This window comes from Hydractinia symbiolongicarpus, chromosome 9, assembly GCF_029227915.1.
Source record: "Hydractinia symbiolongicarpus strain clone_291-10 chromosome 9, HSymV2.1, whole genome shotgun sequence".
Lineage (NCBI taxonomy): Eukaryota > Metazoa > Cnidaria > Hydrozoa > Anthoathecata > Hydractiniidae > Hydractinia > Hydractinia symbiolongicarpus.
The window spans coordinates 22,858,422-22,877,691 of record NC_079883.1 but is presented as its reverse complement, the minus strand read 5'-3'; the positions used below and the strand labels follow the sequence as shown (position 1 = coordinate 22,877,691).

Genomic DNA, 19,270 nt, shown 5'->3' with positions numbered 1-19,270 from the left:
CAGTGATGTTGCGGCCACAGTTTTTTTCTTCCTATGTATATACATACACTTTAGACTGCTTTTAAAGGTGCCTACTTCCCTTTTTCTTTAATCTTTTTATTTGGCTATATATATTTTCTGGCGTATAAGTTTTGTTTATTTGTAAACAACATTTAAAGATAAAAAGATAATACTCTGCTAGCTATCTATAGCTAGCTACATATATTTTTTATAAGTATATAACAAAAAGAAAAATCAAGATAAGAATCAAGAATAACACCAAGTCGTGTATACCGTCCTAAATTATGTGATTATCTACACAAGCGTTTCTGCGCGATCTGGCAACTTTGCTCACCACATAACTTAATTTTGATGTTTGACTTCACATACCCACCTGTTCACCACATTTTGCAGAGTGTCGCTTTTATATTCAAAACCTTTAAGTTATGTGGTGGTGAAGCGGAGTTTCTACTCTATTGTATTGGTATTTGTATATATTGCCAGTATTTTTATTAGTATTTGTAATGACGCTGGAATGAGCAAAAAAGAAAGCTGAAACATTCTAGATTCGTGATTTACATCTTAATTCAATGATTTGTTTTTTCAAATGTAAGATCCACTGCAATTATATATTTATAATTCTATTTTGTTGTAAAAATGGTTGCAATACATTGTGACTTGTCTCAGATATAGCTAGTAGCTGCCTTAAACAACATCGTGTATGTACCTTTTTCTGTTGCTCAAAAAACAAATACGGCATTAAGAAAGTAAACTTGGTGAACTGAATTACCAATAAGGATCTGTGGAGGAGAGTACACGTGGTAAACAGATCTTTACTAAAAATATTCTCCAACCTGTCTAGTTTTATAAAAAAAAAAAATTGTTATATATTATATGATGAAAGATTGCAAAGATAAGTAAATGTCATATATGTTTTAATACATTCCAGATGTAAGGCTCAGGATATCATGACATAGCCAATCTAGTGTGGCCTGTGAAAACAGAAAGTTACTTTGCTATGAAAAGTAAAAACCAGGAAATAGATGTTCATGTAATATGGACAGTATATATATACACTAGCTATAGGGTAGCTGATGCAGAATGATTTTGCAATATGTATGCTCATATGACTGAGAAAACTAGTTTCCACATACTATTGCGTTATTTTGTTATGAAAAATGTTATGGAACATGGAGAAAGCCCCAGGCCTTCATGCACTAAGTCTTCACTTGGCAATTCAATAGCCTCCAATATTATTTTTTTGAACAAAAAATTCCTTTTTCAGTCAGGAAAAACTGCTTAACTGCTAAATATAATAATGGTACTGATATTAAGGTGTGAACATTTCTCCTTTTTTGCTGATTTTGCAATTTGCATTTCATAATGCTAAGAAAAAAAGGAGTAAATGTTAAAGTCATTTGTTGTATGCTGTATGCTAAACAGGCCTATCAATAAAAAAAATAACACCCGAGCTCTCTCAAGGTTAATTTAAACTGGGCGAGCAACCTGAATAAATAGAATGAGTTTATAAACGCTTATTTTGTCACAGTCTTTTTTATGTATTTTATTTACTTTTTTTATATGTTTTAGTTCTTTTTTACTGTAAATAATAAGAAAGAAAACATTGATTTCCATGTGAGATGAGTTGATATTGCCCAGGCAGAAAACCATTTTTTGGAATTAAGGGAGCAATTAATGGCTCAGCCAGTTTCTCATTTCTTAGAATTGGGCAAGCCTTTGGGTGAGCAAGAGCAATTGCTCTCCCCTTATTGATAGGCCTGCTTAAATTATGTGCACCATTTCGGTTCACGACAACAAGTTACGTGCACAAAAATTGCCATCAACTTGTACAGTGTGCACAAAACCTTATAAGTGCATAAAATTTAAATTGACAACTTCTTAATAATTGTGCACAAGATCTACACCTGGGTGGGTGTCCAAACTTTTATCCCTAAAAAGCATCAGTTTCGCCAACAGTCACTGCCAGTATCTAACAACAGCCAAATTGATCTTCATATATATATTGTGTTGCCTTGTGGTGTCACAGGTTAAATGATCTTTCAATCCTTCTGAAATTTATTTAAGAAAATAATATAAATTTACAGTGTGTCCACCTTATTAAAATTTTAAAATAATATAGGCAATTTGTCAGGAAAATTTAAACTTTTTATAAAATGTCCAGATTTTTAAACCTTTCACTAATTCCCTGTCATGCATTATGCTTTTCATTGTCAGATTTTATCTTCAACTTGTATTTGTTTCATCCTTTCTTTCTTTTTTTCTTTGTCTGTTGATTTTTTTCTTCTTCCTTAAACAGTCTTCTAGATCATCAGCTGTAACGGGGAAGAAACTTGGAAAATGTCAGGAGTTTTAGCTATAAAACATGTCAAGAAAATGTCAGGCATGTCAGAAAAATCAACAAGGTCAACGTGGACACTCTTATTTAAAACCTTTAAGATATTTTTTATTGTTTTCACATTTAGGGTTTAGACTGGCCTGAAAAAACATAAAACATCAAAAAGGGAATCATTTTTATAAAAAAATATTGAGTTTAGACAGTCTGAAGAATCTGATATAAATAACCTGTTCCTTTTTTGAGTTGTGTTTTACTTCAATAAGTTTTAAACATACATGCTTTTTTTCAAAAAAAATCCTAAAATAACTTAACTAAAATGCTATATATACTGCATTATACTAATTTGTGTTTATTATTTTAGAAAATGTGAAATTACCATAGACAAAAAGTAGCAGCTATGGGGGTATGTGCTACATTTATAAGCATCTTTATGCAAAAAAGTGAATTTAAGTGATATTCTTTTAGACCATTGCACATCATATGTGTAATATTCATTGTGTATGATTTTTAATTCACATATATAGGTAATATAAACAGATGCTATTTTGTGCTTTTGTTAAGCAACTAATATAAATGTATATAAATTTGCTCTTTTACTTTTAATGTTAAGATTACTTTTTATTTTTTGTTCGTACAGTTTTATGACTAATTGGTTTTTTGCCACGCGCTACTTAACAAACAACTAGTCATAAAATGGCTATTAGTAAAAATTGTGACTTCTGCCAAAGTTCACATGCAACAACAGTATGTTGTCATTATTGTAAGTTTTGTAGACTAGCATATCAGTTTTTTGGGTTTTTTTGGATGCGGAAATAAAAATCTTGGTGTCATTGTTTTGCTTTGCTTAAATTAATATTTAATATTATGCTTAGAATAATATTTTATTTAGAAAAAGTCTGCCAAAGGCAAAGAAAAGAAATTAAAACGAAAAGAGGTTTGATATATATTTTTTAAATTACAATTAATATTTTATAGTTCAACTTGATGGGTATTTGGCTTGAGGCAGTGGTAAGATGCTTAGGAAATTAGAAAAAATTATATCTGCACTTATTATATAAAATTGTTGTTATAAGTTGATTAGTGTCAGCAAAATCCAAGTTCAGCAAAAGAAAAAGAATAAAGCTTTGTATAGTTATTATATATATACATCTTTATTATTTCAAGACTTATGCAAGCCAAGTTGTCATATAAAGGCAGGACAAATAGTGCAACCTGGCTTATGTTTAGTTACCAATCTATGCACAAAACAATGTATCAAATTTAAGAAATTTAGTAAAGTCAGCGAAGGTATTGTGAACTCAAACATTGGAGGTAACATTTAAGCTTTTTAAGATCGCATTTTCAATGTTATAGCAAACTATTCCTGTGTTTTTTTGAAGTTTTACTAAATGTAGATTTTATTTGAAATTTGGTGATTGGAAATTAAAAGTTGTGCGCATTCTGTTGCACACTGTCTCTTGTGTTCTGGGTTCACAAAGTTGAACATCCTGTAGAAGTTCAATGTTCAATGTTTTTATACTCTTATAAAACCCGCGAAATGTCCATATAGGGATCGTAATCTTACGTTTTTGTTACAGGAGATTTTAAAGTTAAATGAGGCAACATTAGCAGTAAAGAATGCAAACCAGGTAAGTAATGGTCAATAATGCAACCTATACGTACCATGTAAACATTAGGCCACCTATAATTTGTCCATCTTTATTTTTTTAAAGATACATGTAGGATGCTTTGGATAAAAACAGTTTTTTTAATGCATGAAGTAAACAAATCTTTCATGAAAGATGCACATTTTATATGATATATACATAGCACACTTTTTTTTGCAGTAAGGAAATTTTTATATACTAATTGTAAGACGCACCTCCATTATGCTTTTTCTAATCTGCCTCAGATATGGTAGTAAATATCATTGTTAGTTTAAAAATGAGATAGCTGCAATTTTATTGCTTATTGATGTTAATTTTTATGGCATGTTGTTGACTATATTACAGTGTTATTATTGGTGAAATCCTAAACATGGTGCTTGACAATAAACAAACTTTCAAATATAGATGGTCCTACCTTCACCAACTTTTTTTTAATTTCTTGTCAGGTTGGAAATCCACTGGAATTGCTCCCTGCATTCACAAAATATGAAAGAAATGGGTAAAAAAATATATATATTCAACACCTATTGTAATAAAAAACTGCTTTCAGTAAACACCTTTTCTATAGTATTTATTCATTTGCCTCATTGTTCAACCTAATAAAAGTCTCCAAAACTGCTGGGAAAAAAATTTTGTCGGGATGAAGAACCCTTACTGATTCAATGCTTGACATTTTTTTTTGCATTTAAATTGAACTTCTTTTTTACGAAGCAGGCAACAATGTGGCTAATTTTTTTACCTTTGTGTGCTTATACCTTTTGGATGCATTCTTAACTGACCAATGTTTGATTGCTTGTTGTTGCAAAGTGATTTTTCACTTTCAGGCTGACGGTGAAACTGCATTGCAAAAATATTAGTGAAATGTCAGAAGATGAGGTTAACATTGCTTTCCAACTTGTTGAAAGTAACATGAAAGGATTGTAAGTGTCACAACTGTTGTGTTATCATAGTTGTTTTATCTAAATACAAAGGCATGAAGTAATGTATACTATTTACAATACACTGGACCTTCTTATATAACAAACTGAGCTTAAAGAACGTTGCAGGTTTAATAATAGCATCTGAAATACAAAGAAAAGTTTTTTTTGGAGGAATCGCCTTGGACCCTGCAATATAATTAATATTTCAAGTAATGTCATTTGTTTTTAAGATATGAAAGAAGTAGTTGGGGTTGGAATGAAAAAGGAAAGAGAGAGGAAATGGCAGAGGAAAACGCCAGGTAGATTTATTTGTGCTGTCTAAGATATATTTCTTAAGTTTTTTATTATGAGACTATTTTAAAAACCAAGTATGTTTAATGCCATGTAGTATTATTTGTAATAAATTTTGTAAAGTGGTTCTTACATTGCATGAATTAGGAGATATGGGAATTATTTTCTCAAAAACCAAACCGAAATTTTGGTTGTTAAAACAAAATACTTTTTAATATTTATTGTATTCATATGTAAAAAGATTTTACCCTCTTAACAAAACTTAAGGTTTGCATGATTAAGAATTGGATAAGCAGGGAATTCATTTTCTCATGTGAGCAGTAGTTTTCCCAGTATAAGCAAGTTAAATTTATGCTCTTTTGGCATAAATTTTAAAAATAAACACGGAACATCACATGGTATTTATTTACCCTAGGAAATGTTTTTTGTGCTATAAAACAGAACGTAAAAATGATATCATGCTAAACGTTCCGCTAACAAAGGTAATGTTTTGCATATGAATAGTCCTTTAGAATTTGGTTGATAAGATGCCTGCTTCATACATTATTTAACAAAAATTTTTCGTTAGGTATTTGTTTGCTCTCGATGGTGAAGATAACGTGATTGCGGTAGCACATTTCAGATTTGATGTTGATGATGAAGTCGAAGTCTTATACTGGTATATATCATTATTATCTTATTTGATGCAGCGATTTTCTTGCCGGGAAGTCTAGCAGATATATTTATTTCTATTTAGGTATTTAAGTATTTAGGTATACTATGGCTATGCTATGAAAATTATAATAAACTATGTATCTGGAGTGTATGCCATAAATTAATTATCAATATCCAACACAAATATAACAATAACACAATTGTAACAAACACAATTCATCTTTAACGTAATTGTCATGTACAACGCAAGTCAAAGCTCCTCCACAGCTTTGTTATCTGTGATAGTCAATAGTGCGATTAGACATGCTACTCTTATACTATAATACTTGCTATGCTATGTTAATGTTATACTTCATAGACAGAGAACATTAAAAGCTAAACACTAACTGCAGGTGAAATAGTAAACAAGAAGCTTGACGGCTTGAAAACTTATGCTGGCTTGTAAACTAGGCCAGGAAAACCATAACTGGAAGGAAAGTTTAATATAACAAATCAAGCTACTTGGAGACCTTCTTTCGTCAACACTTAATTTGGACTTGGGAATGAAGTTGCTAAAGCTTTTTTTTCACCCATCACTGAAATTAAGTCACTTAATGGAAATAGCTAACAACATTTTGCAACTAACCCTTCTAGTTAGCTTGTACATATTGCATTGTGGGATGACTTCTATCCACAACTTGTAAACAACACTTATTGCTGCGGTAGTGGCGCAGCCATTAAATAAATTACCAACCACATGCCAGAATTTCTTTGCCTGTCTAGTTAGAAAATTCCTTTTGAATAGGGTTATTAAGTAAGTACAGTCTCGTTGCTAATAGGACAAGTTCTAAAAGATCGATGGGTTTGGTGATTTGGAATTGTGATCAACCGTTGCAAAAAGCTCTGGAGACGAGAATGGGATAAAATGTCATAAAAACTCGTCATCTAATCGGTAGAGCGCTCAACACACATCCCAAAGGTTGTGGGATTGATTACCTCTGTTTTAGAGATTTGTGTACCTTGGACGGGAGCTTTAAACATTTTAGAACTGCTTTTGTTGTCCTTCCTAGAAGCTGGGTATATCTTTTAGAATAACTACAGAAAGAATAAATAACTATTACACAGCATGCCATATAAAACTGGCGTTAATTATATCCAAATGCAGAACTTCTGCAGAAAAAGGTTGCTCAGCCATAATTTAACACGGAACAGTGACACGCTGTTTGACCACATATCAAATTGCTGTGAAAGCAGCCTTATGGAAATTTATGCAACTATGCTGTGTTAAAAGAAGTGACGATTGTAAATAAAAAATATTTTTATTTTCATGCAATTCTGGTTAATAAAACGCCCTGTTTTTCAAGAAAATTGATCCAGGTGGCTAACGTTATGTGGTGCTACACGAAACATTGACGAAAAGAGCCACGTACAACAGAGCAGTCTTCGTGGTTTAGTACGCGAGATTTCAGATATGTTTAAATGAATAATTATATAATTAGTAGCCAAATCGAGTTTCAAGTATACTGTAATGTATTGGCAAAAACTTTTCTCTGTTCTAGTTATGAAATTCAGTTAACGGATGCAACACGTGGCAAAGGACTTGGTAAATTCATGATGCAAATTTTAGAGTTAATGGCATTAAAGTAAGTTCTACTAACTTGTCAATTTTTGTATACGTGTAAATGTTTAAGGTCTTCTCAGATACAATTTCAAATATTGTAGATACAAGAAGATATGTATTGTTTATTTCTAGTTGTGCAAACATGTAGTTCAAGGACTGTTAATGTTAAATGATTAGGGGGTCGGTTTTTTGTACGTATGTGTCAAATCAAAAAAAACAGACTAATTCTTAAATTAACAATTAACGAAAATTCGCTTGTTTTTGCAAAATCTTTGGAAAAAAGCTTTTTATACCGTATTGTATTTCCTCTTTTTGGCTTCCCTTCTAATAACCACCCTCCTGAGTTCAAAATTTAATTTTATAAGCGCATCTCCCTAACCGGTTAGTACGGCACAAACAATGTCAACTTACAATTTAACGCGGGAGTATCTCGGAAATCTTTTGCTAATACTCATTGAACTTTAAGCTTGCTCATTAAATCAAAATAAGCATCAGAAAAATGTGAGAAAAAAGGCAAGGACATCCAACCTAAGTTTTTAGCATACACCCTGCCTACTTCTTTTTCGTGCGATTTGTACTATTTCTTCCTCGTTTTTTACACGTGAATGTGCGTTCCGAGTGAGTAGCTGCCTTTTATTTCGTACATGTTTTTTTTATATATACCAGTGCCAAAATTCTAACTAGGCTGGTTATTATTCTTATTTCTCTCTTTTTTTAAACAATGGACCTATTCTGTTTAACCTGAAGTCCAAGCCTGGTATTATTATAAAAGAAAAAGCGACTTTTATTATCAGATTTTTGTTTAAAAAAATGTAGCGCTTAATCAGAAATTTACGGTATGTAACTTCAGAGTGGCATCTTTTTTACAAGCGAAATGCTGATGTATTTTTAATATGTTTTATTCTTGCACGTGAACGAGAGTTGCCGGTGTGTGTATTTAAATCTGTATTTAACATTCTTTCTTTTTTAAGAACAAAGATGAAAAAAGTTGTTCTAACTGTCTTTAAAGGTATTATTTTACATTAACTGTCTTTAAAAGTAATATTTTTAACATCGATATGCTCTCTTTAAAGTATAATATTTGTTTACTTTATTTTATTTAGAGAACAAGAGGGGGATTAACTTCTTCGAGAAATTAAAGTAATATTTTTTTTCTGGTTGTAGTCATAGATTTGCTACACTTTGTTTCCATAAGTCCGTGGTAAATGATGCCTAAAGTGTCGATTTTGTTTAGTCAGTTGTAAATTAAGTCCAAAGTGTCGACTTTGTTGTGGTTATGCTTCGCCGTCATACGTTTTATATCAAAAAAATCCTTTTTGAGTTTAACTTGTATGTTTCTCAACCTTTTCTGAAATCTGAACCCTGTTTTTTTTTACCTTTAAATGCTTTTTAGCACGATCCCCGCAATGTATTAATGTATTATTTTTCATTTTCTAAATATTTTATGAGTTAGCTAGCAGTCAAAAGTGCTTATAATCTCAATCTTAAATAAAGAAACATCGTGTTTTTTAAAAAAAAGACGTTTGAACAGTCTTGTAATAGTTTTTCAATTTATTTACAAGGTACACAATAGACGAGACATCTCCACAATATGATGATCCTCTTCATCCAGAAAATTACGATTATGAAATCTACAGTAAGCAACTACAAACAAAGTAGTCAACTCGTTTCTACGCATTGATCGTTGACATCACAAGCGACCCACCCAAATGATAAAAACGACAAGATAGTTGACCCTGGTGTATAGTTCACGGACTTTAGGAACTTCGAGTGAAAAAAACCCGTTTTGTATTTCTATGTGAAGAGTACCCCAAGTAAATGTTATCCAAATTAATTCTGTCTTTTGTTTTGCAAGACATTTCAGCTGAACCATTTTTTATGTTCTGTCCATTCTTAGACCAACACTCGAAAAAACAAGGACATATGGATACAATATATTTGACGTCAAATATGTTTAAATGAAAATGCAAATGAGATATCCTAGTTTCCATTGGGAATGGGTATTGGAACATGTTAGCAATTAAAAAGAGTAGTATATATATATACTACAAATGCTCGGTCTTTTCATCTATTAAGTAAGTAAAAAGTGTTCATGGAATGGAATGGATGAGACACGAGGGTGGTAAACAAGCCATTGGGTTTAAGAATAAAGTGGAATAAAGCAGAGGGAAACAAGGAAACAAAATAACCATTTTTAATAACTACTATTTGACAGGATCAGGTGTCAACAACCACAACTGAATTAAAAATAAACCATAACGAATTTTACAAATTTACTTTCATTTATTTTCAAATTTTCGAAAGCAAAAACTTTCTGCGAAAAGTTTGCGAAACTCGTAAAAGTTTGTGCCCCAAACGTTTGTGTTATTAAAACAGTGCAACTTTCAATATTCCTCTCCTTTGACAGAATTCTTTCGCCATAACTTTTACTTGAACACAGATATGCCCTTTTTTATCTCACAAATAAGTAAATATGTCTCTTTATCACGCGAATACCATAACACTTTTACTCACATTTTAAAGCAACTGCGAAATAAAGAAAGTCGACCAATCTAATAAAAGAATTCTTACGACTGACAACAACAGTAAATTAACGTCAATTTATTCCCCGATGTATTTGACGTCAGATTCTTCTATAGCATCAACTAATCATATTTCTTCTATTTAAGACGTCAGTGGTCCCAGTCCTATTTTTAACTAAGTTGCTATGGAAATTACTAACTTGGATTAGATATTAAAGTTGTGCTGAAGCAACCTTGTCTCTAGTGCCTCTTTCCTTCCCTAAGATGTGAAGAAATAAGTCTGATGACACAAAGTTAAAACTTCCAAACATGAAATATAATGATGAACATGCTGTTTGTTTGGCATGGCAGTTGAGTTTATACGGCAGAACTTGTTTTAATAAACTTTTTATACACAAAGCCATTCATGCCAACTTCGTCCCAAGGCCTTTTTACCCCTATGATATTGTGCCGCAACAGCTCCGTGTTCGTGCAAAGTTATCAAAAAATTAAGTCTACTTTAGCACTGGAAAAACATGCTACATATTGTCAAGCAAATATTGTTCTAGAAAAAATTGGTCTTGAAAATAAAACTGAGTTTTTAAGTGACGTCGGTATCTTGTTATTTTTTGACAGAAAAGTCCTCAAAACAGAAAAAAAAAAAAGATTTTTGACAGTTTTCAAGCCGCCGTAAAAAATTGCAGGCACCCGTTAAAAAACGCAAAATAATTTTCAGTCCTAATTCGGAAACAAGTGACCCAAAACTAAAATAACTTTCCAGAACTAGAAGGGTTGCTTATTTAAAAACAAATAAAAAATTAATTTTAAATTCTGCAAATAAAGGATTTAAAAATTGTAGAAATGCTTTTTACAAAAGTTTACGTTTTTATGAAGAACATACTAGCTTGGGTTATAGTACAAAATCTTAAAAAATTAAAAAAGTAAATTGAAAAATTAATTGAGCACTTCGTAAAACTATTTAGTAGGCCACATAAATTTTTTTGAATATTGCTTTTATCATCTACAATCAGTGACAAAATAAAGTGGCGAACAACTCATGCTTCTCATTTTTTACCTCTCATTCCATTACCAATGTTTCGGATAGTTCTGCGGGAAAATTGTTGTGTATAACAAGTTTATTTTTGTACATGCCATGATATATGTCTTCTGTATGCGCACTTGTCTTTTGGCTAGTTTAGTTCTACCTCCTATGTTCTACACTTCTGCTTGTATGTAGTAGTTTTACAGATGCATATATGCGCGCGCATCCTGATAGGCAAGAAAAGAAGGGCCGCATAGACCAAATTGGCTATTTAGGTTAATTTTTAGATTTTTAGAAGTCTAGTGTCAGTTTTTTTTAAAAATTATACGCTCAGTCGCGACGGTTCGTTGCCTAATTTTTTTGCCTGTGCGTATGCATGTGCATGTCTATTGTTCTCGATACAAAATCAAAACATTACATCACGCAGCAACTTATTTATACGTTGCGAAGAAAGCAAGTTCTTAAAAATCAATAAATTTGAGAAAATACAATTTTCTTGCATAATCATGAAAGTTTCCAGGGGGAAGCTAGGACAAACCTTGTCAAAAACGAACGCTTAAAAGATTGATAATCGGGGAAGGGTTCTCGATATCTGTTAATTACTTTAAAATTACTGTTCAATTTTTAACAACTATAAGGTTTTAAAACATTGATATGGAACGAGGAATTAAAAAAAGAATCTACGTCAATTGTCAACACTACCGTAAACGCCCGATTAAACACCCACTCTCGAATAAGCGCTCTTTTGAATAAGCGCCTGGCTTTTTTTTATTTTTTTTTATTAGCGCCCATCAAACGGATTATTATGCTAAAGGAAACGCTTATCCGATTATTTTAAAAATTAGAAAAACAGTTCCCGCCATAAAATTATCTACAGCATAAAAATTTCTTGTCAAAATGTTTATCTTTTTATCTTTTAGTTTAAGCAGTTATTTCATTAGCGACAAAAAATTAATCATAAACAGTAAACTCCAAGGTAAGACATGTTATTTATTACTTATATATATTTTATGTACTCATATAAAACAACCGTTATAATTTCCTTAAAAAACATTTTTATAAAACATAAAAATAAAATTTTTTAAGGGCCCCTGACGACTTACCACTCGAATAAGCGCCCAACCTAAAAGTAAAATTTTTAACTTAGCGCCCGGTGCGCTTTATCGAGCATTTACGGTACGACAGTAAAAGCACTAAAACGTAATATAAACACAATCAATTTTTCCGATATCTTCTTATCAAAAAATTATTCTTATTTCCATCAGTTTATCTGCGTGTAAGAGAAATCATGAACTATGCGCGAATCAACTTCATCGTTGAGTGTAAACTGGTTACACTCTGTGTCAATATCTTTTATCTCTCCACCTGAGACGTTTTTAATTACTGTTACAAGGGAATTGGTAGCACATTCTAATCGACTTAATCGTGGAGGAGATTGAAAGTCTTGAAATAAACTCAGATCAGGCAACACGACAGAATCTTCGTTCCCTTCAAGACAGCTTTCACTTTCTTCGTAAGTCTGCGAATTGTTGGGGAGCGACAAACCCTGCGTAGGAGCTTCGACGCTGTTATTCACAATGACGTGTGTTTTCGAATGTTTCTTACTTGACACAACGGGCGTTGATAATATACTTTGAAAGAGTTCGTTAAAATTCAACGAGGACAAATTCCTCCACTGTTCTGAAGTAAACATGTTTGGGTCGAAGCCGTCAAAAGCGACGACCTCCTCTTCAGTAGCTTCAAACGAATCCGAACGCTGCGCTTGTGCAGGGGATGGCCCTTTATTGAAGTAGTTGTGATCGCTGTCGTTGTCGTTACAGACGAGAATGTCGGTATACGCAGCACCTTCGTTAATGTTCGTAACGTAGTCGTTGTCGTCAAACTCGTGCAACGAACTTAAAATTTCTTCGTTCGTTTGTTGGCAACTCTCGGGAAAACTAGTTTCAATGACTTGGCTAAATTCTGAGATAGAATCAAAACTGACGTCTTCTCTCGCTTCTTCAGCGTGAAGAGGCATTTTAAGGTCGCTTAGTTTAAACTTAGTAAATACAGGAGATATGTCCGCAGCAGAATCATCGTCTGTTGACAACTTTGGTAGGTTTGGTAACTTAAAGGAGAGCATATCACAATTCTCGTTGCTATGCGGCTTTTTATTGACTAAAGGGTACGTAGCAGGGTTTGCTCCCTCCATCCTACGGCTGCCAGTGTGCCATCTGCGAATGTGAGTGTTTAAATTACCTGAAGCGAACATATAAAAATGAATCATTGGATATCTCTATATTAATAATAGCCGTCGTCTGTGTGTTCAACACAATAGTCGCTTCGCTACTTTGTGTTGAACAAGCTTAATTAGTACTTTATTTCATACTATTGTATACATCCACATTAAATGATAAGAAATAAAAAAATAATAAAAAAAATTCCCCCGAACATGTATGACGGACGACAATCTTAGGACCCGAACATGTTTGACAAACGAACCCGAAATAGGCTAAGGACTTCTATATTACAATACCTGACTTTCCGTCTGTGAACCAAAGATGGTAGCTACGAGTAGCGACAGGCGAATCCCCGGAAATTTTTCACGGGCTAATCATTGTTATAAATCTTAAAATAGACAACCGGAGTCACATTACAACTGCGGTTTGCAAAACAAAACATTTGCTGTTCAAAATTTTCTTCTAGGTGTGTATCCAACAAGGCTAACCTCGAGAATGACAAATCATATTATGAGAAACAATAGACCCACCTTTCTGTGAAAAACATCTTTGGCAGTGTGAGCAGGTGAAAGGTTTATCCCCTGTATGTATCCTCTCATGTTTTCGTAAATCCACAGGTGATACGAATCCTCGATAGCAAGTTTCACACGAGTAGCGAAGTGCTCGGATCACTTTCTTGGTATTAGTACGTTTAATACCTTTGTGAATAGACCTTGAAAAAAAGATGAGTATGAGTGAATACTACAACACGCACCAGAGGTTGCGAAAATTCTATGTAATTTGAACAAATTAATCGCAATAAAAAAAAGGTTGTTAAAATCGATAGGGTGTGACGAATGTACCGGGAGTGTTTTTATTTAGGTTATCATAAAACTTTTACACGAATACTAAATATCGAATTTAAGGACACCACTGAATCATAAACAAATCTTGTTGATAGGAATACGTTCATCTATCTTTTTGAAAATGAACCAGAAAGCTGGATGTTGCACTGACAATTTCGTTTGTGCGAAAAATTTCATTGTCCGAAAATTAGCACAGAAATTTCGCAGGAGGTCTGCGTATAAAAGAATCACATCTATATATCACTCTCGAAAAAAAATATCGCTTCCATGGCCTGAAAATTTATGCTTACAACATTGAAAATTTTAACCGAGATTACATTCTGCAAGAAGTGAATTAGTTCATAAATGCGCCACAGCAACTAACAAAAAAACACACAATAATAATGCACTAACTCTATATGCTTCCTTAAATTTCCTTCCTGGCCAAATGATTTTCCGCAGTGTGGACACTGACATGGTCTTTCACCAGTGTGTGTTCTTATATGCACTTCTAACGCTTTCTTTCCACTGAACTTTAAATCACAATGCGGACATTCGTCAGATCGTTTCACAACATGCACAAACTTTGAGAGATCTTTAACACCAGCCTTCTCTAGCTCTTTTCTGAATACTGGGCATCGAATCGTTCTATAAAGATAAACTAGAGAGTTTTAAGGCTATTGGTAAAATTGGGATAAAAAAGTATTTTTTAACCGTGAAAACTTAAAAAACAACACATACCTAAGATGTTTCCTAGCAGCGAAATATTGACCAAATGTTTTTCCACATTTTAAACATGTATTCCCAGACTTCCAATGCAGTCTAAAAACACACAAAAAAAAAAACTATTATAACATCAAAGAAATTCGTAGGGACACGAAAAAACTTTTTCTACTGAAGAGTAAACAAAGGCATATGCATACAAGGGATGTTTATTCTACAGAAAAAATTCTGTATGAAATCATTTTCAGGAAGCAATCCTGCAGAGAATGCTTGTAAGGAATTTCCAACTTAACCCAAACTTGAAAAATTGCAAAAATCACTAAAAACTAATAAAAATGATGGCAAACTTTGAAAGATTTTATAGCTTTCTATTGACCTAACTTAAAAGCCTCGATTTATATGCACATGGTCCTCTTCTGCGATTTACTTTCAGATATGAGTTTTTTTGTGTGTATGCAATAATTCAAAGTACACTATAATTTTGATTTAAAGGGCAGTCTGTTGATCCGAAAGGACAAGCAAATTTTTACTGCGTTTATGTCATTATTTTTATTTTACATAATTGACTTCCCCCCCCCCAGGATAACTTTATGATCGTATAATACGATCGTACGATATTATTGTATATATAAACATATTGTAATTATTATATGACTTATTTAGTTGAAAATGGCCGTCAAACGGCCGAAACATCGTAAAGTGTTGTGCTAATTACTTTTTTTAAAACTCCACACATACCATAATTCTTTAAAGTGCACTATTCAGCAATAACAAAACTTGTACAACTCACTCAAAGATATGATGTACTAATGCATCAACACCAACAAACGAATTGTCACAATCACTACAGGAAATATCACTTGATTGGTCATGCTGGCTAGAAAAACAAAACAGGCTACAACTTTTTACATTAAATACATATTATACGCCTCTAGCTGCAATTCATTTTATTCAGTGCAATACACCTGATCAACAATTTCGGAGATTTTTATTTTTATATTACTGTATTAGATGTGCCAATATTTAAGTATTAAAATGGAGAAAATAAACTTGCAAGAGTGATGCAATACAACTGCACTTTCTGTACTGTAAGTTTATTTTTTTGCTGACGTATTACATAAAAAATGCAAAGCATTTTTCTTACTTAAGGTGTATATTCAATGATCCTTCGTCTGCAAATACTTCTTGGCATTTTCCACAAATAAACGGTAGTTTGCAAGCGTTGTGAACATCTGCCATGTGTCGTGATAATATACCTGAAAAAAAGGTGTATTGCAGAGATTGCATTAATAATCTTGAGCATTTTAACTTAACTTTAAATATAATCTTAAAATGTAAATACATTGTGAAAAAGGGAAAAAAGTTGGAAAGAAATATTTTATCTCACTTTATTAAAGGTATTTTCATTGAATAAATTAAACAACACTTTCATACTTTTCTAAAAAAAAAGAAGGAAAATATTTGAAGAGATTCTAATAAGGGTGATGCCACTAGTGAAGAACAAATTATTGCTGTGAAAATGTACCATTTTTATGGATTTTGAAAAAAAAGCATGCAACAGATTGTAAAATTAAGATTGAGGAGATGTATAAAAAGAAAGTTCTTAAAATACCCACTTTTAGTGGAGATTTAAGAGTTTTAAGGAATTTTTTTTAAAATTGAGAAGAATTACGGAGTTTCGAAGAGCCGTTGCAATCCTGTAACTAATTGAAAAGTTATCATTTCCTGAAAACTTAAACTTTTATTTTACTTGAGAGAATAAATACGAATAAAATATTCATGCATACTAAAATTTTCAAATTCCTCGCTACATAATTCACATCTGCAAGTCCCTTTTGTTGTTACTGTTAGTTGAATTCCATCTTTGCAATTTTGTGGTGTTGCCTTTTGGTTTAGTTGCATAAGTTGATCCTTATGACTGGTTTTCATATGATGCAGAAGATGAGCTAAAGTTAAATAAAAAAATGTGTGGAAGGAAATATCACAAATAGATTTTTAAAAAAGTCTTACCTATAACATTATAAGATGTGTGGTACTTTATTTTCATTTTTAAATCTTTCAGAAAACATAAAATTTAAATAGATTTTTATTTTAATCTTTTTATTTAAATTCAATCCTTATCCATTTAATAAACATTTGTTTTCTATCTGATAAAAGCTATGTTAAAAACAATGTGTTGATATTGAAAATAATATTTTTAATGATGTATTTGTACCAAAAATCTCGTTTGTTTGGAAAGACACTGGATTAAAGTTTTATAACAATACCATGTTTATAAGATATAGCATTTACAGTTGCATATGTCACATTATTTATACAAGGGTCTGATAGTAAAATGGTCAATAAATATTACCTTTTGAGATTATGAAAACATCACAAATAACTTTATATATAAACTGACCTGGAGTTTTAAACATTACCAGGCAGAAATGACATTTCTGATGTTTGGTAGCCACATGTTGTATCATTTTTATGCATGTTGAAAAATGCTGCTCGCATAGGGAACATCCGATTTTCCAAAGATTTCGTCGTTTTTCTTCGTGTTTATGCAATGCTTCTACATGTCTTCGTAAGTGAATCTGTTGCCTAAATGACCCTTCGCAATATTTACAAGCGAATGGTCTAGCATCTGTGTGAGTCCGTAAATGCACCTAAATACACATAATTCAACATAGACATCCCTTAATGTAAATGATAAAAACACTAAAAAAGTGCACATCCTTTCTTTCTATTTTATATTTCTATTTACAGAGTAAAGTCTCTTCATCCCTTTCATTACATTTTAGATCCATCTCCTTGGATGCATGCCAATTTTATACTTGCCATAGTCCACTTTTATATTTGCTGTGCCATGACAAATTAAACACGGAATGGTAAAAAAGGAGAGCACAATAAACAAAATGACAAACTAAAAACTGTCAAACATTAGGTTTTTTAACAAAGTAGACCAATTTTTAAACCTCTATAAGTCCAACATTATTTTATACCTCAGGTTCCCTTTAATAAAGAAAGGTTTTTATGCATTAAAACTAAAATTAACCTGTTAACATGACTAAAAAAATAGTACTATAAGCCCTTAACACATTTTTGTCCTCCGTATGAACCCAGCTTTACAGCTACAACTGTTATTATAGACGTATTGGCTAATCCAAAAAACAGAAAACACAATCACAAAGAATTGCGAAGGTGGGGGTTAATGGTTGATTATAAGCTTATATACAAAGATTCTTCAATACATACAAGTGTTTTTAAATTATACAGAAAACACTCTCAACAGGAATACATCTATGGCTTGCCCCTGTGTCATCTACACGGAAGATTACAGGAAAGAGAATGCATAAGTTATTTCTATAAAAATAGCATACAAATTATATTGGCAATGCATAGCTTCAACAATTTATTAATGTACTGACATTATAATGGTTATCAAGCCTATCAGTAAGGGGCAAGCAATCGCTCTCGCACATGCAAAGAATTGCCTAAATTCTGAGGAATGAGTTAATAGCTGACCCATTAATTGCTTCCCCAGCTCCACAAGTTTTGCTAGTCGAGTGCTAGCAAAACTTGTGGAGCTGAATACAAATTTCTGAACTTGGTACTCTAAATTTGTTTTTCTAATAATTCATTTGCCCATTTATCGATAAACATAAAACATATATTTATATTCTTAAAATTAAAAACTTTTTATATGGAATAATGCCTACATTTATTTGCCTGTTTTGCTTGTAAGTGCAATTATCGGCTTAGTGCAATGATTTAATGGATTAGCTAGGATGTATGCACATGTTGACTTTGCATAGGCTTTCATTTGTTGATGTCTTTACAGTTGGATATGTGATCGTCCAGTTTGTTAGAAAAGTATGATTGCCAGGATTTTGAAAGTGACAATCTTTATTGTAATTTTCTTAATTGTAAATTTTCAAAACATTATTTTAAGCGTTGCGGTGGTCATTTTTTGGAAAAAAACAAATAAGTAAAAGATAAAAAATCTTTGAAATAATAATGGAATATAACTAAGCATTGTCTTTATTATATAACACATATTGTTCCACTAGTTTAATGACTCCACTTATACAACTTTCTCATATATGGGTTGAGATCCCGACCGTGAACATGGCTGGAACTTGTTCTCGATGCCACAACAGCAACCTCTGGGGTGTGTAAAGGTCAATAAAATTTTGTTACTTTAATTTTTCAATTTTTTTTTATTTAGTATCACTCGCACAAACAATGACGATTGTAGCTGCACAATTTACACTTTTTTTAAATGATAGGCCTGGGTTATTTTGCTAAAGAGCAAACAAAATGAAAAAAACATTCTAGTGTTACACACAGACTTAACTTTATATGATTGAAGATTGTGTTAAGACTGACAATTGATATACATACCTTTAAAGAACCAGATGAAGAGAAAGATTTATTACATTCCTTGCATATATGAGGACCATCAATTCTTTTTGAGTTTTTATCCATAGTCTAAAGAATAAAAATGGCTTTACAGTACTAAAAGTTGTA

General features: G+C 32.1%; 2 protein-coding genes across 3 annotated transcripts; one reads left to right on the top strand and one right to left on the bottom strand.

The window, feature by feature from the left end:
• Positions 1-16: 16 nt before the first annotated feature.
• LOC130656370 (N-alpha-acetyltransferase 40-like) lies at positions 17-9,280 on the top strand. The gene is made up of 12 exons (XM_057459207.1): positions 17-67; positions 2,697-2,738; positions 3,225-3,269; positions 3,913-3,963; positions 4,428-4,480; positions 4,806-4,901; positions 5,132-5,200; positions 5,761-5,850; positions 7,385-7,468; positions 8,418-8,455; positions 8,550-8,586; positions 9,009-9,280. Exons 2-12 carry the CDS (start codon positions 2,733-2,735, stop codon positions 9,103-9,105), a joined length of 666 nt encoding a protein of 221 aa, XP_057315190.1. The 5' UTR covers positions 17-67; positions 2,697-2,732; the 3' UTR covers positions 9,106-9,280.
• Positions 9,281-11,408: 2,128 nt separating this feature from the next.
• Positions 11,409-19,270, bottom strand: LOC130657654 (oocyte zinc finger protein XlCOF6-like). Of its 2 annotated transcripts, none has more exons than XM_057460659.1 (9): positions 19,145-19,270; positions 17,157-17,406; positions 16,543-16,701; positions 15,900-16,011; positions 15,546-15,650; positions 14,774-14,854; positions 14,447-14,680; positions 13,739-13,920; positions 11,409-13,227 (listed from the first exon to the last, which is right to left on the bottom strand). In XM_057460659.1, exons 1-9 carry the CDS (start codon positions 19,226-19,228, stop codon positions 12,251-12,253), a joined length of 2,184 nt encoding a protein of 727 aa, XP_057316642.1. In that variant the 5' UTR covers positions 19,229-19,270; the 3' UTR covers positions 11,409-12,250. The 2 variants fall into 2 exon arrangements, with proteins under 2 accessions (XP_057316642.1, XP_057316643.1); XM_057460660.1 differs by having other exon boundaries at positions 15,546-15,632.

Excerpts from the sequence above, each read along its gene's own strand:
- LOC130657654 (XM_057460659.1), bottom strand. The coding sequence starts at position 19,228 with ATGGATAAAAACTCAAAAAGAATTGATGGTCCTCATATATGCAAGGAA. Across the intron at positions 15,651-15,899 it reads TCATTGAATATACACCTTAA|CCTGTTTTGTTTTTCTAGCC; the intron begins GTAAGAAAAATG and ends AAAAAGTTGTAG. Across the intron at positions 13,228-13,738 it reads AAGATGTTTTTCACAGAAAG|GTAATTTAAACACTCACATT; the intron begins GTGGGTCTATTG and ends TGTTCGCTTCAG.
- LOC130656370 (XM_057459207.1), top strand. Across the intron at positions 7,469-8,417 it reads TTAGAGTTAATGGCATTAAA|AACAAAGATGAAAAAAGTTG; the intron begins GTAAGTTCTACT and ends TTCTTTTTTAAG. Across the intron at positions 8,587-9,008 it reads AACTTCTTCGAGAAATTAAA|GTACACAATAGACGAGACAT; the intron begins GTAATATTTTTT and ends TTTATTTACAAG.